The 22,922-nt window shown below is 47.6% G+C and overlaps 1 protein-coding gene across 1 annotated transcript in view; it reads right to left on the bottom strand.

Annotated features, from left to right (window-relative positions):
• Nucleotides 1-22,922, bottom strand: part of PPP1R1B (protein phosphatase 1 regulatory inhibitor subunit 1B) — a 308,729-nt gene that overhangs the window by 17,539 nt on the left and 268,268 nt on the right. Inside the window, exon 6 of the mRNA XM_069634725.1 lies at nucleotides 2,022-2,189. Coding sequence (XP_069490826.1) covers nucleotides 2,022-2,189 — 168 coding nt within the window. The remainder of the gene's footprint in view (nucleotides 1-2,021; nucleotides 2,190-22,922) is intronic.

Genomic DNA, 22,922 nt, shown 5'->3' with positions numbered 1-22,922 from the left:
CGCAGAATGTTCAAAAATCTTGGTCTTTCCTATATTCTATGGAGAGATCAGACTGTGATCTGGCACAGGGTCTCTAATTTTGGTCCATTTTTTGCACAGATACAGCATAAAGATGAGACTAGGTCGACAAATGCCAGGTAGATGTTTTTTGTTATTCTTGATTGCCTCCATTTTAAGTAGGTTTAGCATTAATAAATTCAGGCCACAACCTACCCCTTTCATAAAGCCTGTGTGTCTGCAATCGTAAGAACCTGTCTGTTTAATCCATGCAGTTAGTTGGATTTGTAGCTGGGTAGCAAAGATCTTGCCTATGACATCAAGAAGCGCAATAGGTCTATAGTTCCTGGGTTCCGATCTTATCCCTTTTTTAAAAATCTGAACTATTACTGCGCTTTTCCAAGATGCATTATGTAACAACTTACATTTTAGGAAAGGAATTGCATGACTGTCTTTTTAAAGAATATAAAGTTGATACACACTGGTCTCTGCTCTACAGGATATAGAAAGCTTACTAAACGTATCTTCCAGATTACTTCTGGCTTGCAAGTATTTGAAAAAGAAAGACATTCTTGCCTAGCACTCCCACACATGCCTTTGGCACTTAAGAGTGTAGTAAATGGTTACTGCTGCACTTTCTCTCCATCAACACTTGAAGTGAACAGAGAAAAGAGGGGGAAGAGAGCACAGAGGACAAGCGAGGAATGCAGGGCGAGCTTTGCTTTCATTGAAGAGTACAACTTAAATAGCTAACTTTGTTACACAAGTGTCCATTTGATTTAGCAAACCTACAGAATTGCATAGCAAATTGAGGTGTGTCTTCCCCCTTCTTGAGAAGCTTTGATGTATCCGTGGCTTTCACATTCCAGTTGAACATGACAGGGGAGGACGGTGGCTGCAGGCTGTGTCCTCTCGGAGTACACAACTATGTGTTTTGTGCGGTGAGCAGAAAGAATGTGTGCGGAAATGGCCTCACACATTTTCGGAGGTTAATCTCCCATCATTCATTTTCATTATCAAACAATCAAAAAAAGCCCAGGTGAGAAAACACTCCCTGTGCGGATGGTCGAATTCCTCACACATGTCCTACAGTAGATGGCTACCAGGGTAGCTCATCAGGTTGAATGACTGTTGCAAAGATGTTATATATTTAATATTGGCTGTAAATCTTATGAATTTGTGCAATTTCTTTAATAAAAAAACAAGTGCTTTAAAATGTGTTCGGTCAGGGGATGGGTTGGGGTGGTAGTTTTCTTATATTCAGGGCGAGGGTAGGGGAATTTCTGCCCCCATAGTGAAAATCAAAAGCTGACACCCATGAACCCACAGGTTCATCTCCTAATAACTGCTGTCAGCACAATAGAAGCATTTATTTGTGATTAAGCAGGTTGACAAGTATACAGCAGCTTTAAAAATATATCCTGTGATAAAATACAAAGGAAAGAGCACAAAATTCCTAGGGTATTTGTGTGCTAGTTCGACAAAAATAAGAAACACGTTTTTAAGAAAACTAGTGAATGTAACTTTAAGAGCATTTTTCAATTTGGAAATGTCTTTTTGTTTTTTTCTTCACAAGTGTAAGATGCACATTTGGAAAACAGCAGTGTGCCCAGAACGCAGAAAGACAGCTTTTTATCAATGATGACCTCCAGGTCAGTAATATCCATGACCCAAATGATTCCCGCGGTGCCTTTCTAGGCCAAAAGAAAGACCTCAGGCAGAGCAAATATAGCCTGCAAACCCAGGGAGGACGCCTGGGGAAAGGAGCACCTTTAAGTCTCTTGTAAAGAGTTATTTGTTGGTGGTGGGTGGGGTGGGGGTGTGAAGGGGTTGACGGGAGAGAGACGGCCACCAATTAGGGGGGGCAAAGCAGCCACTGGGGGGGCATGTGACTACTTATACATCTCTCAAGGGGCGCCTATGGCTGGCATGCCACTTTTCTGTGCGGGTGACCCCTGTCGTAGCCCACTTGTTTACGCCCTCTCTGCCCACGCCCTGCACCACACCGTATTGCTGTTTATTACCTCTCGTTCTCCGTGTAGGGCTTGCGCTCTCTCCTGTTCCCGGTTGCCTCTCTTCTGGGCCAGCACACGTTGGGTCCTTCTGCTCAGCCGCTTCTAGGCGCTTAGCCTCGGATATCACCAGCCGGTCAGTGTACTGTTCTAGCCTGCTGAGAGCTTCATACTCTTCGTCTGAAAGCAAGGGGTGGGGTGGGGTGGTGGGTGAAGAGGCAGAGTACTAATTAATGATCTGTTGGATAGCACCACTTACCGCTGAGTCTGTTTCGTGTACAACTCCCCTCCCTTTCTCCTGCCCCAAATAGCGCTTTGAAACAACCCAGAGATGGTATTAACTACGATACGAGAAACTTGCATGCATACACACATACATTGTAAAAAAACTCCATGTCCTACATATTTCCACATGCATATAGTCAGGTTTTCAAATAGCCCTGCTTACCAAATTCCTTCTGCTCCTAAGCCCTATAACATTGGTTATTACCAATTCAAGGGTTTGCAGCGTATCAATTTCATAGGGTTGGATGGCTGAGCTGGCCCGACTGCGTTTCGTACAGGCTGACCCCCTGCTAAAGGTGAGGGCTAATCTCCAAAGCTAGATACTGGCAACCCTCAGCAATGTGAGACAATGAAACAACAAGGCGGAGTCACGGAAATGGGGGCATGTCCTACAACCCTCTGGGGTTGAGATAGGGGACGGGCTAAAGTGTGCCCCACACATGATATTCCATTCTTACATCTGATACATTTCAAAAACGTTTGTTCATGATACCCCAGCGCTTTGATGTCATACCAATGATATATAAGGCGCTCTATAAATGCCAAGTAACATAACATAGCATATGAGCATTAATGAGCACAGTAGCAGTTCCTAAATTCGTCTTTATTTACATTTGCAGCATTTGGTTCTGGTTGTTATTAGTCTTGGTGTCTTAGAAAGTTGCCATGTGTGTGCAGTTGCATCAACAATATATGCCAATGCTGCCACCCCTTTAAAATTAGGTGTGCCCAAAGGCAATTCAGACTCCCGTTGTGCAAAGAAAATATGCTAGCATTGCCACAGTAAAATATTTTCATGCTGCTAAGAGTGTTACGTTAACAATGGGGTCCGGGGGGTGATAAAGACATAGATAGCTTGAAAGAGTGAGGGGTGATAATGATTTATTATTTATATAAGCCTTAAGCCAAAGCGCTTTACAGAGAACATATTTACATACATTTATCATCTCAACCGGAGTTGGTACTCATTTATCGACCAAGGAAGGATGAAAGGCTGAGTTGGCCTTGCCGGTATTTGAACCTGCGACCTGCAGATCACAAATAGACCGCAGCAGCAAGCGCTCAACCCGCTGAGCTATCTTACCGGCTATGGGATGGAGAGGGATTGAACATGCTACATTTGCTGCAAGCGGAGACCAGTCAGTGCCTTCTTGAACGTGGAATGCCTTGAAAAACATTTGTAAAACCCAAATGTTTTCATGATTTTGAGGCCCCCAAAACAAAGTATATATTATGAAAGGGGTACATAGTTGGCCTCACTCTCAGACCATCTGGTTTTGCATATTGCAAGCTGACACTTGTAGTAGGAGATTGTAACTTAAACACAGGACTTTCTGAGAGGCTGCTCCATAACAATTAAAAAAATGGAGAATCCACAGTTACCTGTGGTTCCCCTGTGGTTGCTGATGTATGACAAAGGTTTGTATGTGGTATGTAGCATGGTTTGCTGAAACCTCCCAATGAAAAAGAACATTAATTCACTGCATATTTATCACTGATGTGTGAAGTAGTATTTAAAGGAAAGGGTGGGCACACTGTTACTCACTACATCCTTTAAAAACTAAACTGTTTTGGAAAAAAAGATAGGAGAATAAAACACAAGTAAAGATCAGATGAAGAAAGTTTGACTCATTTTAATTCAGGGACATGTTTTTGAGGGGTTGAGTGCATTAATGTTTGCACAATGAGTTTTCCTCTGTGGGTTCATTCTCTCAGAATAAACATGGGCAGCAGCAGTCTTTACTTCCACATCCATTGTTACTTGTTGTAGACCTCCCTTGGTGAGCAGTGCTGCTCCTCCTCAGTGGTGGAGGCAGCTTCTGTTGTCAAGGACCTGAGGATCCTGGTGAATCCGTTCTATTATAATTGATAACAAGTCACTGGCGGCTGTAGATCTTTTCCTTGGAGGAGCGTGAACATTTTCCCTAAATGTGTGTGAGTGACTAAGAGCAGTTAGGGAGCCCGAACCAATGTCTGAGGGTTTGGTGGTAGTTCTCCCCACAGGATTTCCTTTAAATAATGGGTTAAAATGGTGCATTTTAAAAGCAAAATATTTGGAAAAAACTGGTACAAACCCATACACTGTATGATTGTTCTATGACAAAAGCCCCAAAATAAAGGTCAGGTCACAAACAGTACACAGGAGCACTGTACAGCATTTCATGATGCCCGTACCCACACTATATGCCAGCATTGCCACTATGATGCAAGTGCTCTTGGTGTCTGTTATATGCCAGAATTGCCTTTTAAAAACATCCTCATGCTGCCCGTGACCAAATATATGTTAGTTTTGCCACTGTAAACAACTTTCATGATGCTGATCAGTCCGTAATATATGCCAGCTCTGCCACTGTAAAGCACATATGCATGATGCCTGTGTCTATAACACATGACATCAATGCCCTGTAAAACACTTTTTCATGCTGCCTGTGCAAAAAATATATGCTAGTGTAACCACTGTAAAACACTTTAAAGATGGTGCCTAGAATATATGCCAGTATGCCACTGTAAATCCTATTTAAGATGTGGGCCCCCATATTCATGGTGCTGGTTCACAGCTCCCTCAAACCACATGTACAAACACACACCCCATGTTACAAACGACGCATGCAAGCACACACACTTTTTGCGCCTTTCTTAAATGTACCTTTTTAATGTTGCGTGCCAGTGTCCCCAGTCCATCCATTCGAGGCACTAACCAGTCTACAGCAGTAAAGCATGGAGAGGAGGCTATGGCATGGGACCTGGGGGAGGTGAATGGCATCTACATCAAGAGCAGGAAGGTGTTTTGGTTTAGATGGTATTGGGCGTTTACAGAACGTAAAAGCATACAAATAAAGTGGAGAATGTTTCCATCAATCACTGCTCGCCACTATCCTCCAGCCCCAGCGAAAGTAAAAGGCCAGGAGAGTGGCAAGGGGTATGTCACAAAGCTCCACTGACCATGCTTGTGTTGTATAGCGCGTTTGCACGATACAATAATGCAAGACCCTACAACATAATATTCATTCTACTGTGGGGAAGAGCTCTGCCTGGTTCAAACTAGTCTGTTGACTTGTGGCAGCAGGGGAGGAAATGAATGTTGATTCTCATAAAGTCTGCCCCCTATACTAGAATCTCTGGTGACGTCTGTACAGGTGAGCATATATATTATGAGGAACCTGAGGGTATGCTCACTTCTTTTACCCCCTGGATCTTCCCCTCAGGTGGCCAGAGAAAGGCCATCGCTTTTGGATCGCAACTCTGGGGGTGGATATGCGAGGGAGGGTCACCTGGGTGGAGGAAACCTGGGGAGTGGGGAGAGGATGTCCTTAGGTGAGACATGGTATCCCCCATTCCCTTTTCAGAATGAACCCTATATCCCTCAAGCCTTAGTAGGCTACTGTCAGCCCTTTTCCTTTTCTTCCCTCTCAAATGTTCCCCAGAAACACTACCTCAATACTGGGACGATGAAGAGACCAACTAGGAGGACACATCCTCTTTTGGGTGAGATTAATACATATAAGCCTTATATTGTTAATGCAGACACACATCAGTCATGTACCAAGACGAGGAAGAGACTAATCAGAGTTATATACACTTCCTTTATTCTGGTATTCTTGTACTGAGATGAAGAAGAGGGCTATGGAGGCAGACAATCAGGCATGTCCACCTAATGGATGCTGCCATGGTCAGGCAAATAGTCTTAATGACCCATACCTGAGGTCACTTAACATGCAAACTGGATATAAAAATGCTTTCTGCACAGCACCAAAAGAGCGAGAAGCGGGCTGGAGAGAAGCGAGCTGGGGAGGTGCAGGCTGACGAGAGAGGAGCTGGAGACACGGGAGCTGGAAGCCGTGTCGAGCAGACGAGCGGGACGCTGAGGTCTGGCATGAGAGGGTCTGGAAGTCCTGTAGCCCTCCTTGTCGGGTGCACGAAGTGGGAGCTGTGGTGTGCCGGAGTACACAAGACGCCACAGGACTCCAGGAAAGCGAGTGGTGGTCTCTGGGGCCCCCGCAAAGGAAGAGTAGAGCTATTGGAAGACAGAAATAAGAGAGGGGAGTGGAAAGAGACCAAAGGGAGCTGCCGTATGCAACCAGTCAGCAGAAATAGGAAAACACTCTTACCGGGGCCCTCTGGGAACTTGAAACAGACACTTATGACTACTGAACGAACTGAAAGTTGTTATAAGCACTCTTTGAATGTCAAAACAAGTGCTTTTGAATATTGAATGAACTGCAAGTTGTTATATGTACTTTTGAATGCCGAAATATGCACTTTTGAATATCGAACAAACTGAAAGTTGACATAAGCACTTTTTGGAATTACCAAAAAAAGTTTTTGGAATATCGAACAAACTAAACGTTGTTATAAGTACTTTTGAATGCCGGAACAACTACTTTTGAATACCAAACGAATTGAAAGACATTGTAAGCACTTTAGCATGCCGGACAGAGCAAAAGCAAGTTATGAGCACTTGTGAATGGAGCGAAAGCAAGGTGGTGCAAGCAGCAGATACCACAGAATGAATTGTTTGAGACACAAGTGTTGGCAAGGCCGAGAGAATACCAAGAAGGGTATGAGATAAGAAACTAAGCATTGGCCAAAGCTAAAAGAGTCCAAGGAACTGCAGGTTAAGAGGAAACCTGTATTGGCAAGAGCAGAAGAATACAGAAAGTGCAACAAAGTGCATGGTGGCCAAACAAGCCACAGTAAAGTGTTAGAAGAGTGTGACACTGAGGAAAGATTCTAGCTTCACTGTCAAAAGAAAGGCAGTGGGCAATTGTTGATGGAAAGCAGCCAAGAAGGGGTATCAGTTGTGTGACCTGTAATGGGTGGACGGTGTGGTCCACCAACTGCACCTAGACCGAGTGCATCCCTTTGTGTTTTGCAACAGCCGCTTATGTGATTTTGAAGTGAAGAAACAGAAAAATCTATGGGAAGCAGTGAAAAGTGCTGATGACAAACGAGCTAGGAAGTTTCCCAAGGAATTGTGTTGTTTTGAAAAGCTTTAAGATTTGAAATCTCTGGGAAGGGATCCCTGATATCTTGTTAGAAGTACTGATGACAAACGAGCTGGGAAGTTTCCCAAGGAATTGCGTTGTTTTGAAAGGCTTTAAGATTTAAACTCTCGGGAAGGGAACCCTGATATCTTGTGAGAAGTACTGATGACAAAAGATCTGAATAGTGTCCCAAGGAATTGTGTTGGTTTTGAAAGCTGGAAGATTTGAACTCTTGGGGAAGGGAATCCCGATTTCTTGTGAACTGTTTTGAATTTGGGCATGCGGAAGCTGATCCTAAGCCAAGAGCTGGAAGAATTTCTGAACTTCCTTTTGTCTGAGTCCTACTTCATGATGCCTTCACAATATCCACCTGTTAAAATCGAGTGAGGGTTAACGGTGGCAGGTGCAGTGCTGCAATAACCCAATCCTAGATGACAGCAGGAGGGATCACGAACAGAGGAGCCTAAAGACACAATTTCACACCTAAAAACATTAACTCTGCCTCAATGGAAGAGGCTTTCTATTAATAGCGTGAACTTAATTGTCACTTCTAGGGGCTCCCAATGTTTGCAGATAAGACACAGCTGGCTCATTTTCCACGTTCTGGAATAGTAAAGTGAGGCGTAAAACCAAGACCTAATACTTTTGTTCCTCACTTTACTGAATTAGGACATCTTTGCCACATTTTGCTGGCGGAGTGGGAGACAGGAGAGGAAGTATGTCTCCTCCTCCATTTCCCGCCCGCCAAACGGCTTGGTTTTATGCCAGTACAAGTTTTTCATGCTAACTTAAAACCAGTGCATTTCTGTAGAATGTGTCTGGTTTTAGCACCTGCATAATTTGCAATCACCATTTGCACTTTGTAAGATGGAGTGCACAAGTGAAGCATAGTGCGATTACGCCTCATTTTCTATTTCACTTTTGCATTCTGGGTCACAAAAGTTGAAAATCTCACAAAGAGGTAATGTTGACGGCCCCCCTGCATGCAATTTATGATTTATACAAAATGTAGGAGGAAACTGATATGTGTCATCAGAACTGGGGACTATCCCTGCTAGTAAATACTACCACAATTCAAACCGTTACAACAAAATCATGTGAAAAGTCAATTTATCTTCTTAATCATGTTCTTTAATATTCCATATTGTGTCCACCTCATGGCTGAGGTGGCAGAATCAGTGGCCAATGCATTTCTGACCTCAAGTCCATCATCAGGGTATGCTCCATCTACTTGAGCCCATATGTCACCAATGGAATAAAGAACCCTATCCAACCTATTGAAGTACTCGAGCAAAATTGGAAGTCTTCTTTTTCAGAAGTATTCTTCCTTCAACTGGAGCAAAGCATCTGCATTAACAAGGCCAAAGACCAAGAAACACATATAACATGTCAAAGAAGCATAGAAGTAGCACTAAGCTTTCCTACTGCAGTGGGGGAAACTGCTGAGCCATCGAAGTCTGACCAGAAATCAGCACAGTATTCTGCAAAACAGAGGCAGGCTGACCAGAAATCAGCACAGTACTCTACAAAACAGAGGCAGGCTATGGCCTGAGATGTGAAAGTGAACAGGATTAGTAGGCCAAGCTTAAATCGTGAGGGGGAAGAAGTGGCTTTCGCTGTGACGGCAAACTCCACATCAGCAACGACTGAGGCATCGATTTAGGTTTGGGGGTGTTGAACAAATGAGCATTTTTTGGAGGGAAATGCAAATTAGCAGCAGGCAGACATCATGAGTGCTTTAGACACGTGCACTGTGGAGTTAATGTGTTATAGTGCAAACAAAGTGTGCTGCACCTCTACATTTTCAGTAGTTTATGAAGCATTAGCACCCTGAAAGGTGTCGCTGATCAATATGGATGCTCAGAAAGTGGGCTGTATTGTATGGTACGAGCCTGCGTTCCACGCAGCCTGGATACTGCCAGCCAGCGCCCGCTTCCCCCCACCCCACAGCAGTCATGTAGTTTACTACTCGGGTCCGACTGGTTTGATTTATTTATAAAAATAAAGAAACTTACCTCGCTGTGCGCCCCGGTGCCGCACCATACTTTCCCAGGTCTGTTTCTTTGTTGATGACATCACGGTCATCAACACTTAAAACGGACTTGGGAAATAAAAGTCACTACTGCCCTCACCCAAAGAATGGTCATCCCATTTGAACTACAAATAGGCGTGTAACAAAAGCAAATACAGCCCTGAAGTTGAAGCCTGAGAGTGGTGCCCTGGTCACGTCACTACTGGGCACCTGAGGTTTTAAGGAGATAAGGGGGTGCCGTGTCTGGAACGGTCGGTGATTTGGAATAGGAGAAGCAGAGGTGATGCCAGTAAATTTAGTACAAGGTCGGGGGTGCAGCCTGTGTGCGTCATGTTGTCTGGCATAATGAGAATGCCTATTATCTTATTAAAGCAGAGTTGGCCTCGCCAGTCTTACTTTGAAAGGGTCTGGGTCCGAGGGGTGGATATCATGTGACGGTAAATTCATTAGTGTATCAGTATACTTGTAGTCAATCATGTATTAGGACTCAATGGTCACTATGTAGGGAGCCACATGTTTAGGGGAAGGGGATATGGTGTGGCCAATCGGTCAAGGGACTATAGGGGGATATTAGCATCTCATATAGGTGGTAGCCAATGAGAGTGGTGGGATGACTGTGTCACCTATGTATGCTAATATGTGTTTTTCTGCTATATAACCTGTAACTTCTTGGGGCCTGACAAACTCCTTATCATTTTGGTTCTACTGGACCATCTGAGAACTTATTGCATGTAATAAACCTTTTTTTGCTTGCAAAGAGGTGCAGTGATTATTTGGCCCTTTGGATTATTTTTGATCGTACTGGCTTAGGGTCACGTCTCCCTTTTACAGTAGGGACTGTTACTTTAATTCAACTTCTGCAGTGTCTTTATTTGTGGCCCCTATTTGGGCCCATGCATTTCCCATATAAAGTTGCAGCATGTGTTGCTGGTGTTGCGCCTGGAGAGCCGCTGGTGAACCTAGCCACCTGGATAAAGGTGCATGCATGTGCAGCTGGTGTTGCGCCTGGAGAGCCGCTGGTGAACCTAGCCACCTGGATAAAGGTGCAGCATGTGCTGCTGGTGTTGCGCCTGGAGAGCCGCTGGTGAACCTAGCCACCTGGATAAAGGTGCAGCATGTGCTGCTGGTGTTGCGCCTGGAGAGCCGCTGGTGAAGCTAGTCACCTGGAGAAAGGTGCAGCATATGCTGCTGGTGTTGCGCCTGGAGAGCCGCTGGTGAAGCTAGTCACCTGGATAAAGGTGCAGCATGTGTTGCTGGTGTTGCACCTGGAGAGCCGCTGGTGAAGCTAGTCACCTGGATAAAGGTGCAGCATGTGTTTCTGATGTTGCACCTGGAGAGCCGCGGGTGAAGCTAGTCACCTGGATAAAGGTGCAGCATGTGCTGCTGGTGTTGCACCTGGAGAGCCGCTGGTGAAGCTAGTCACCTGGATAAAGGTGCAGCATGTGCTGCTGGTGTTGCACCTGGAGAGCCGCTGGTGAAGCTAGTCACCTGGATAAAGGTGCAGCATGTGCTGCTGGTGTTGCACCTGGAGAGCCTCTGGTGAAGCTAGCCACCTGGATAAAGGTGCAGCATGTGCTGCTGGTGTTGCACCTGGAGAGCCGCTGGTGAAGCTAGTCACATGGATAAAGGTGCAGCATGTGCTGCTGGTGTTGCACCTGGAGAGCCGCTGGTGAAGCTAGTCACCTGGATAAAGGTGCAGCATGTGCTGCCCCTGGATAGCCGCTGGTGAAGCTAGTCACCTGGATAAAGGTGCAGCAAGTGTTTCTGATGTTGTACCTGGAGAGCCGCTGGTGAAGCTAGTCACCTGGATAAAGGTGCAGCATATGTTGCTGGTGTTGCACCTGGAGAGCCGCTGGTGAAGCTAGTCACCTGGATAAAGGTGCAGCATGTGCTGCTGGTGTTGCACCTGGAGAGCCGCTGGTGAAGCTAGTCACCTGGATAAAGGTGCAGCATATGTTGCTGGTGTTGCACCTGGAGAGCCGCTGGTGAAGCTAGCCACCTGGATAAAGGTGCAGCATGTGCTGCTGGTGTTGCACCTGGAGAGCCGCTGGTGAAGCTAGTCACCTGGATAAAGGTGCAGCATATGTTGCTGGTGTTGCACCTGGAGAGCCGCTGGTGAAGCTAGTCACCTGGAGAAAGGTTCAGCATGTGTTTCTGGTGTTGCACCTGGAGAGCCGCTGGTGAAGCTAGTCACCTGGATAAAGGTGCAGCATGTGTTGCACCTGGAGAGCTGCTGGTGAAGCTAGTCATCTGGATAAAGGTGCAGCATGTGTTGCCCCTGGAGAGCCGCTGGTGAAGCTAGTCACCTGGAGAAAGGTGCAGCATGTGCTGCTGGTGTTGCACATGGAGAGTTGCTGGTTAAGGTAGTCACCTGGAGAAAGGTGCAGCATCTGTTGCTGGTGTTGCACCTGGAGAGCCGCTGGTGAAGCTAGTCACCTGGAGAAAGGTGCAGCATCTCTTGCTGGTGTTGCACCTGGAGAGCCGCTGGTGAAGCTAGTCACCTAGAGAAAGGTGCAGCATATGTTGCTGGTGTTGCGTCTGGAGAGCCGCTGGTGAAGCTAGTCACCTGGATAAAGGTGCAGCATATGTTGCTGGTGTTGCACCTGGAGAGCCGCTGGTGAAGCTAGCCACCTGGATAAAGGTGCAGCATGTGTTGCTGGTCTTGCACCTGGAGAGTTGCTGGTGAAGCTAGCCACCTGGAGAAAGGTGCAGCAGCTGTTGCTGGTGTTGCGCCTGGAGAGCCGCTGGTGAAGCTAGTCACCTGGATAAAGGTGCAGCATGTGTTGCTGGTGTTGCACCCGGAGAGTTGCAGGTGAAGCTAGTCACCTACATAAAGGTGCAGCATGTGTTGCACCTGGAGAGCTGTTGGTGAAGCTAGTCACCTGGATAAAGGTGCAGCATGTGTTGCCCCTGGAGAGCCACTGGTGAAGCTAGTCACCTGGATAAAGGTGCAGTATGTGTTGCACTTGGAGGGTTGCTGGTGAAGCTAGTCACCTGGAGAAAGGTGCAGCATGTGTTGCTGGTGTTGCACCTGGAGAGCTGCTGGTGAAGCTAGTCACCTGTATAAAGTTGCAGCATGTGTTGCACCTAGAGAGCCGCTGGTGAAGCTAGTCACATGGATAAAGGTGCAGCATGTGTTGCACCTGGAGAGCCGCTGGTGAAGCTAGTCACCTGGATAAAGGTGCAGCATGTGTTGCTGGTGTTGCACCTGGAGAGCCGCTGGTGAAGCTAGTCACCTGGATAAAGGTGCAGCATGTGTTGCACCTGGAGAGTTGCTGGTGAAGCTAGTCACCTGGATAAAGGTGCAGCATGTGTTTCTGATGTTGCACCTGGAGAGCCGCGGGTGAAGCTAGTCACCTGGATAAAGGTGCAGCATGTGCTGCTGGTGTTGCACCTGGAGAGCCGCTGGTGAAGCTAGTCACCTGGATAAAGGTGCAGCATGTGCTGCTGGTGTTGCACCTGGAGAGCCGCTGGTGAAGCTAGTCACCTGGATAAAGGTGCAGCATGTGTTGCTGGTGTTGCACCTGGAGAGCCTCTGGTGAAGCTAGCCACCTGGATAAAGGTGCAGCATGTGCTGCTGGTGTTGCACCTGGAGAGCCGCTGGTGAAGCTAGTCACATGGATAAAGGTGCAGCATGTGCTGCTGGTGTTGCACCTGGAGAGCCGCTGGTGAAGCTAGTCACCTGGATAAAGGTGCAGCATGTGCTGCCCCTGGATAGCCGCTGGTGAAGCTAGTCACCTGGATAAAGGTGCAGCAAGTGTTTCTGATGTTGTACCTTGAGAGCCGCTGGTGAAGCTAGTCACCTGGATAAAGGTGCAGCATATGTTGCTGGTGTTGCACCTGGAGAGCCGCTGGTGAAGCTAGTCACCTGGATAAAGGTGCAGCATGTGCTGCTGGTGTTGCACCTGGAGAGCCGCTGGTGAAGCTAGTCACCTGGATAAAGGTGCAGCATATGTTGCTGGTGTTGCACCTGGAGAGCCGCTGGTGAAGCTAGCCACCTGGATAAAGGTGCAGCATGTGCTGCTGGTGTTGCACCTGGAGAGCCGCTGGTGAAGCTAGTCACCTGGATAAAGGTGCAGCATATGTTGCTGGTGTTGCACCTGGAGAGCCGCTGGTGAAGCTAGTCACCTGGAGAAAGGTTCAGCATGTGTTTCTGGTGTTGCACCTGGAGAGCCGCTGGTGAAGCTAGTCACCTGGATAAAGGTGCAGCATGTGTTGCACCTGGAGAGCTGCTGGTGAAGCTAGTCACCTGGATAAAGGTGCAGCATGTGTTGCCCCTGGAGAGCCGCTGGTGAAGCTAGTCACCTGGAGAAAGGTGCAGCATGTGCTGCTGGTGTTGCACATGGAGAGTTGCTGGTTAAGGTAGTCACCTGGAGAAAGGTGCAGCATCTGTTGCTGGTGTTGCACCTGGAGAGCCGCTGGTGAAGCTAGTCACCTGGAGAAAGGTGCAGCATCTCTTGCTGGTGTTGCACCTGGAGAGCCGCTGGTGAAGCTAGTCACCTAGAGAAAGGTGCAGCATATGTTGCTGGTGTTGCGTCTGGAGAGCCGCTGGTGAAGCTAGTCACCTGGATAAAGGTGCAGCATATGTTGCTGGTGTTGCACCTGGAGAGCCGCTGGTGAAGCTAGCCACCTGGATAAAGGTGCAGCATGTGTTGCTGGTCTTGCACCTGGAGAGTTGCTGGTGAAGCTAGCCACCTGGAGAAAGGTGCAGCAGCTGTTGCTGGTGTTGCGCCTGGAGAGCCGCTGGTGAAGCTAGTCACCTGGATAAAGGTGCAGCATGTGTTGCTGGTGTTGCACCCGGAGAGTTGCAGGTGAAGCTAGTCACCTACATAAAGGTGCAGCATGTGTTGCACCTGGAGAGCTGTTGGTGAAGCTAGTCACCTGGATAAAGGTGCAGCATGTGTTGCCCCTGGAGAGCCACTGGTGAAGCTAGTCACCTGGATAAAGGTGCAGCATGTGTTGCACTTGGAGGGTTGCTGGTGAAGCTAGTCACCTGGAGAAAGGTGCAGCATGTGTTGCTGGTGTTGCACCTGGAGAGCTGCTGGTGAAGCTAGTCACCTGTATAAAGTTGCAGCATGTGTTGCACCTAGAGAGCCGCTGGTGAAGCTAGTCACATGGATAAAGGTGCAGCATGTGTTGCACCTGGAGAGCCGCTGGTGAAGCTAGTCACCTGGATAAAGGTGCAGCATGTGTTGCTGGTGTTGCACCTGGAGAGCCGCTGGTGAAGCTAGTCACCTGGATAAAGGTGCAGCATGTGTTGCACCTGGAGAGTTGCTGGTGAAGCTAGTCACCTGGAGAAAGGTGCAGCATCTGTTGCTGGTGTTGCACCTGGAGAGGCACTGGTGAAGCTAGTCACCTGGATAAAGGTGCAGCATGTGTTGCTGGTGTTGCACCTGGAGAGCCGCTGGTGAAGCTTGTCTCCTGGATAAAGGTGCAGCATGTGTTGCACCTGGAGAGTTGCTGGTGAAGCTAGTCACCTGGAGAAAGGTGCAGCATCTGTTGCTGGTGTTGCACCTGGAGAGGCACTGGTGAAGCTAGTCACCCGGATAAAGGTGCAGCATGTGTTGCACCTGGAAAGATGCTGGTGAAGCTAGTCACCTGGAGAAAGGTGCAGCATCTGTTGCTGGTGTTGCACTTGGAGAGGCACTGGTGAAGCTAGTCACCTGGATAAAGGTGCAGCATGTGTTGCTGGTGTTGCACCTGGAGAGCCGCTGGTGAAGCTAGTCACCTGGATAAAGGTGCAGCATGTGTTGCACCTGGAGAGTTGCTGTTGAAGCTAGTCACCTGGAGAAAGGTGCAGCATCTGTTGCTGGTGTTGCACCTGGAGAGGCACTGGTGAAGCTAATCACCTGGATAAAGGTGCAGCAAGTGTTGCTGGTGTTGCACCTGGAGAGCCGCTGGTGAAGCTAGTCACCTGGATAAAGGTGCAGCATGTGTTGCTCGTGTTGCACCTGGAAAGCCGCTGGTGAAGCTAGTCGCCTGGATAAAGGTGCAGCATGTGTTGCTGGTGTTGCACCTGGAGAGTTGCTGGTGAAGCTAGTCACCTGCATAAAGGTGCAGCATGTGCTGCACCTGGAGGGTTGCTGGTGAAGCTAGTCACATGGAGAAAGGTGCAGCATGTTTTGCTGGTGTTGCACCTGGAGAGCCGCTGGTGAAGCTAGTCACCTGGATAAAGGTGCAGCATGTGTTGCACCTAGAGAGCCGCTGGTGAAGCTAGTCACATGGATAAAGGTACAGCATGTATTGCACCTGGAGAGCTGCTGGTGAAGCTAGTCACCTGGATAAAGGTGCAGCATGTGTTACTGGTGTTGCACCTGGAGAGCCGCTGGCGAAGCTAGTCACCTGGATAAAGGTGCAGCATGTGTTGCTGGTGTTGCACCTGGAGAGCCGCTGGTGAAGCTAGTCACCTGGATAAAGGTGCAGCATGTGTTGCACCTGGAGAGTTGCTGGTGAAGCTAGTCATCTGGAGAAAGGTTCAGCATGTGTTTCTGGTGTTGCACCTGGAGAGCCGCTGGTGAAGCTAGTCACCTGGATAAACGAGCAGCATGTGTTGCACCTGGAGAGCCGCTGGTGAAGCTAGTCACCTGGATAAAGGTGCAGCATGTGTTGCTGGTGTTGCACCTGGAGAGCCGCTGGTGAAGCTAGTCACCTGGATAAAGGTGCAGCATGTGTTGCTGGTGTTGCGCTTGGAGAGCCGCTGGTGAAGCTAGTCACCTGGATAAAGGTGCAGCATGTATTGCTGGTGTTGCGCCTGGAGAGTTGCTGGTGAAGCTAGTCACCTGGAGAAAGGTGCAGCATCTGTTGCTGGTGTTGCGCCTGGAGAGCCGCTGGTGAAGCTAGTCACCTGGATAAAGGTGCAGCATGTGTTGCTGGTGTTGCGCCTGGAGAGCCGCTGGTGAAGCTAGTCACCTGGATAAAGGTGCAGCATGTGTTGCTGGTGTTGCACCTGGAGAGCCGCTGGTGAAGCTAGTCACCTGGATAAAGGTGCAGCATGTGTTGCTGGTGTTGCACCTGGAGAGCCGCTGGTGAAGCTAGTCACCTGGATAAAGGTGCAGCATGTAGTCACCTGGATAAAGGTGCAGCATGTGTTTCTGGTGTTGCAACTGGAGAGCCGCTGGTGAATCTAGTCACCTGGATAAAGCTGCAGCATGTGTTTCTGGTGTTGCACCTGGAGAGCCGCGGGTGAAGCTAGTCACCTGGATAAAGGTGCAGCATGTGTTTCTGGTGTTGCACCTGGAGAGCCGCTGGTGAAGCTAGTCACCTGGAAAAAGGTGCAGCATGTGTTGCTGGTGTTGCACCTGGAGAGCCGCTGGTGAAGCTAGTCACCTGGATAAAGGTGCAGCATGTGTTTCTTGTGTTGCACCTGGAGAGTTGCTGGTGAAGCTAGTCACCTGGATAAAGGTGCAGCATGTGTTTCTGGGCTTGCACCTGGAGAGCCACTGGTGAAGCTAGTCACCTGGATAAAGGTGCAGCATGTGTTGCACCTGGAGAGGCACTGGTGAAGCTAGTCACCTGGATAAAGGTGCAGCATGTGTTTCTGGTGTTGCACCTGGAGAGCCGTGGGTGAAGCTAGTCACCTGGATAAAGGTGCAGCATGTGTTTCTTGTGTTGCACCTGGAGAGTTGCTGGTGAAGCTAGTCACCTGGATAAAGGTGCAGCATGTGTTGCTGGTGTTGCACCTGGAGAGCCGCTGGTGAAGCTAGTCACCTGGATAAAGGTACAGCATGTGTTGCACCTGGAGAGGCACTGGTGAAGCTAGTCACCTGGATAAAGGTGCAGCATGTGTTTCTGGTGTTGCACCTGGAGAGCCGCTGGTGAAGCTAGTCACTTGGATAAAGGTGCAGCATGTGTTGCTGGTGTTGCACCTGGAGAGCCGTGGGTGAAGCTAGGCACCTGGATATATCAGTTTCCCTTGGGTCAGAATGATCATTGGCTCACAGAGCAATTAATCAAGTCTTGCTCCAGGTATGTCTATAATTATATGCTTTATTCTCCCAAAAATACCCAAATGGTCCTAAGTCTAAATACAAAATGTCTAATCAAAGTTGCCGATACAACAAATCAAAGATGATGATTAACGTCATCTGATCAACTGCATGCACCGCCTCGAATGTACCTGGATTATATATGAAGCATTGTCGCAGGATGCACTTCAGTCACCGGAACACATACCTGGCAATCCTGGGGCTGAGTGTGCTATGTGCCACTGTGTAATAAACTACACAGATCATTTCCCTTCCTTCCACTAATGTGTGTATGTGGATATGTTTCTCTATAGTGTTCATGTTTCCCTGTTGACACCAATGTCCATAGATTATATTTAGGATCCTGATGAAGGCATCTGCCAAAATTATGGAGTAGCGCCGCAACATGTAGATCGTCATTTGTAATATATATCTCCAAATGATTGTGATGTAAGTGACTATTACTGCCAGACTTCAGAAATGCATATGTGTTTAAATGGTTTATTTTCTGGTGGTAATTCCAAAGACTATATTTAATTGGAAAAAGTATAATTTGCATGTTCTCGATTGTGTTATATCATGAATATTTGACATTTGATTTGTAACACTTTTTGTAAAAATTATAATGCAGCAAAATTCGTTTGTGATCTGTATAAGTATATATTACTTTTGGAAATATATCTCTAATAATACAAGCTCTCCATAGACAGATGACTTGATGGATGTATTGTGATATAATTCTTTGTGCAGTAAATACATTTGTACACTTACGAATGCTAGAGAGGGAAAATGCGGGTTCTGCATACCTTAAGCTTGTATACAATTTTACAAACCTGACAATGTGCACTCACCACTGGCAAGTGATAATTGCTTGGCGAGTAAGAAATGGTGTGCTGCTTGCCTATGTACATGCCAGCAGACAGGTGAATGTTTATGCCGGCCTACTAGCGTGCAATTGCACATTTTTACCGATTATGAGCTTACGTATGGGGCTCCATGGAAATGTGAATTTACCGTTCCTCCGCTGCCCAGAATATCCCAGTAATACCGGATATCGGGTGGCGGAAACGGTAAACCAAGTTTGACGGTAGGCTTACTGGCAACCTTGTAATGAAGCCCTATGTTCCACTGAGGTGTGGATGGTGGTTTTGAGCCAGGAGAGGTCCAAGCTATGGAAAGGCGTCTCCACAAGGATAGCAGGTATAGGGTTCCCTGTGAAGTTTGACGCTTGAGTAAAGCCACTCCATTTAATAGAACTTTACTATAGAGACAAGGGTGAAATCATGCCAGCATGGCTTGATCTTGTGATCAGGAACTTTGGCCTTATTGTACAGAGAGGCAGAGACAACCACACCTATCAACATCCCGAACGAGCATGCAACCACCCCCATGCACTGTTCATTCGCTACCAAGGTCTAGGAAGGTGAAACCTAGCAATTGTGTGACCAACAAATGCATACACTATGAATAGTAGTGCATGTGGCCATTTACCATTCCACACCGTCATTGGTTAACTTCCAAGACACCACCATGGCCCATCAAAAATGTGAGCAGACATCAGCATGGGTGGTAGTGCACATCATTTCTCTCCAGTGCATGCCATTATGCATGCCAGTGCGGGTGATGGCGCATCAGTGCAAACCACTGTTAGTTGCAATACATGGAACTGCTCATCAGGGAACACCATCACTGACGACATGCCTGTGTACATGGGCCACATTGCATGTGACCACTCACCATTACATAGCACCAGAAGTTATGTTAATTGGCTTTTGTACTGCGCACATCACCACTGCAGTGGCCTTAAAGCGCTGACCCCTTGTCTGTATGGGTGAATTCTGACACCACGCATGGTGTAAACCAGACCGTGGTCTGTGGGGCGAAAAGGAAACAGAGAAAAAGGTAAGATGGAAATGGCAAAGAGCGAGAAAGCCGGAGAACAAAACAGGCAGGCATTGGTCACAAAGAACTATACAAAATGGCTCACCAACATGCACCAATTGTCATGAACTACAGAACACGCCCCTTTTGGTCTTCCTGGTCCTTGTCTCAACGGGGCTTACACTCCCTTGTACTTCCAACATGGCCGTCCACTGTGAAACACCTTCCTCGCTCTACAACTTGGACGTAGCGTGTTCTATTAATAGACCACGCCCCCTGCAGCTCCGCGCGTCTCAATGCTATTGCGAAGTAGCGATCAGACGTGTGCTCCTTAGCTCGCGGTATTGTTTTCCTTGCTTCTTCCAGCCAACCCCATTCCTAGTCCCTTTCCTTCCTTTCTTGATTCCTGGACTCGTGTGCTAGTAGCGCACTCTGTAAATTTCCCGGATTCCTGGATCCTTGCATCCCAGAACTTTGAACGCACGCTGGAGTCGGAAGAGACTCATGCAGCCTTATTCAAGACTCGATCCGTCCGCAAGAAGGCATCGATCAAGAAATCCAGCAAAGATCGAACTCAGGTGAGAAGGGGGAACTCCTTGATAGTTTAAGACGCCTCCCGACCGAACTCGATATGGACATGGAAGCGGCCGTCCAGGACCTGATGCGTGGCATGCAAGAGCTATCAACCGAGGTGCAGAATCTAAAGGCGGAAAACGCCGCTCTCAAACAATTAGTTCTATCCCGTGATTAGCCACAAAAGAAAGTGTGTTGCTGGGCGGCATAGAGGACAAATACGATGGGTCGACAAAAACCCTTCGCGGATTCCTGGATTCATGTTTGGTCCACTTTACTTTTAAGCCCTACTACTTTTCAACTCCCAGGGCTAAGGTGGGGTTCATAATTTCCCACCTTTCAGGAAATGCCTTAACCTGGGCTACGCCCCTCGTTAATTCCGGCGATACTCTCCTAGATGACTATGATGGCTTCATACAAGCCCTTAAGACCATGTTTGACCGTCCAGAGCAGGTCTATAGTGCCCAGGAACGCATGTTATACTTTCAACAAGGACCCCAGGATATGCTCACCTATGTTACCCGATTCAAGCAATTAGTCAAGGAAGCTGATTGGTCCCCTGAGGCGAGTTATACCCTTTTCAGGAGAGGACTGAATGAGGAGATTAAGGATGAGTTGCCCAGAGTGGCTCTCCCAAAGTCATTCCAGGCACTAATGGACCTTGCCATGCAAATAGATTTCCGTATCCAGGAAAGGAAGGCAGAGAAGAAGAAATCCAGAGGTAATCCTCCGAAGCTGTCCTTTGAGAGTACCACCAAGATGGACACAAACCCTGGCTCAGTCTCTGAACCAGAACCCATGCAGGTAGGAGCCTTCCGTGGACCTATATCCCCACAAGAAAGGATGAGAAGGATTCATACGGGGTTGTGCATTTTTTGTGCCTCAGACAAACACTTGGTTAGGGAGTGTCCTCTAGCCCCTCCTCGGCGTTCGGGAAACGCCAGCTCCCGATCCTAGATGGAGCAGAGCTTCGGGAGAGAGATGTTTGCTCCACATCGATTCTATCCTTGAACTCTCCTGGACAAAACAATTTGGTGATACTACAGGTCTTCCTGTCAGCCTCCAAGAATAAAACCTATCCCATTCTGGCCTTGGTAGACTGCGGAGCTATGGGAATTTTCATTGATCAAGACTGGGTTGCTAGTCATCATATTCCGTATGAGACACAAAGCACCATGCAGCTGGTGGAAGCAATCGACGGAAGACCCCTCACGTCAGGACCCATAAGCCTGCAGACAAAAGAGATCCAGCTTTCCATAAACCATCACCAAGAGCGGATTACATTCGACATTAAGTCAGCTCATTACCCCATGGTATTGGGTATGCCCTGGTTACAGAAGCACAATCCGTATATCAATTGGACAGCAAGATCACTATTCCTAGGCTCATAGTTTTGTATGTCCCACTGTCTATTCCTGGACCCCTCCTTGACACCCCCAAAAGAACCACTAAGTGACCAGCAAACACCACTCATAGTTTCCAATATCATACAAGTCCCAGAGGCCTATCAAGGATATGCTGATGTATTTTCAACTGCCATAGTCCAGGCCTTACCCCCTCACAGACCTGAAGACTGTGCCATAGATACAGATCCCTCAGCAGTGATTCCCTTCAGCAGAATGTTCATCCTTTCCGAACCAGAGAAAAAGGCCCTCCGAGAATACCTGGATACCAACCTTGAAAACGGCACCCTAAAACCCTCAAAATCTCCAGCGGGTGCTTCGTTGTTCTTTGTTCCTAAGAAGGACACCAAGGAACTCAGACCTTGCCTCGACTATCGTGGCTTAAATCAATGCACCCTCAAAGATCGGTACCCACTGCCCCTGATCTCAGATATCCTGGAAGCTGTGAGAGGCGCCGTAATAGTCATGAAGTTGGATCTCCGGGGTGCCTATCATTTGATCCATGTCCGGGAAGAAGACGAATGGAAAACAGCCTTTAGAACACCCTTTGGTCACTATGAATATCTAGTCATGCCCTTTGGACTAGCTAATGCGCCCGCACTTTTTTAACGTTTTATGGATAGGGTGTTTTCTGACATGTTATTCCTGTTCGTCATTGTCTATCTGGATGACATATTGATCTTTTCCAAGGATCCTCTAAAGCATGAAGAACATGTAAAGGCAGTATTACAATGACTCTGTGAACACAAACTTTTAGCCAAACCCGAAAACTTCTGTTCACTACCTAGGATTCATCCTTAGCCCATAAGGAATTGGTATGGACCCTTCAAAGGTAAAGGCCATACTGGCATGGCCCGCTCCCACATCTGTGAAACAAATTCAATCCTTCCTGGGGCTTGCCAACTTCTACCGGAACCTCATTTCTACCTTTTCCGAGATCGTTCAGCCGATCGTTGCCCTCTTGAAGAAAGACACCCCCTTTATCTGGTCTACACCGCAAGATAAGGCATTCCAACGTTTGAAGACAGAGTTCACGCAAGCCCCCATCTTGGCCCAACCCGACATAAATCGGCCATTCCTAGTGGAAACGGATTCCTCTAACTACGCCATAGGAGCGGTCTTGAAGCAGGAACTTGAGGATAAACTGGAACACCCCATTGCTTACCTCTCACAAACCCTGACTCCCAGTGAGACACATTACTCCGTCCTGGAAAAGGAACTGTTAGCCATCCGCCAAGCCTTCACTGAATGGCGACATCTACTTCTGGGTGCTAGATATCCACTTCAGGTCCGCACGGACCATCGGAATCTTCAAATTCTACAGTCGTTGGAGTGCAGGAACAATCGTCAGGTGCGTTGTGCCTACTTCTTTGCCCAGTACCAAAAACCAAATCACTCATGTTCCCGGATCACAAAACATGATTGCTGACGCCTTATCTCGACGTCCTGACTATGTAACTACTGAAGACAGGGCCTATCCTAAGATGTTTCCCCACACGATCTTTGTAGCTCAAGCAGTCAACCTCCTGGAAGAAATTCGAGTGCAAACCCAATCCTCTGACCACTGGAAGGATATTTCAAGGAAGAATCCATGGAACCTAAGAGTTAAGGAAGAATATTTATTCAAGGACAATGCACTGGTCATTCCTACACAGAAATTACAACAAACAATAATAAACATCTGTCATGATACCCTTCACTCCGGACATCATGGCATAACCAACACCCTCCGTCTCATATAAAGACAGTTTTGGTGGCCTGGAATGAAGACCAACGTACAGCAGTACATC

This window comes from Ambystoma mexicanum, chromosome 13, assembly GCF_040938575.1.
Source record: "Ambystoma mexicanum isolate Mex_15411 chromosome 13, UKY_AmexF1_1, whole genome shotgun sequence".
Taxonomy (NCBI): Eukaryota; Metazoa; Chordata; class Amphibia; order Caudata; family Ambystomatidae; genus Ambystoma; species Ambystoma mexicanum.
This window is presented reverse-complemented; position numbering and strand designations above follow the sequence as displayed.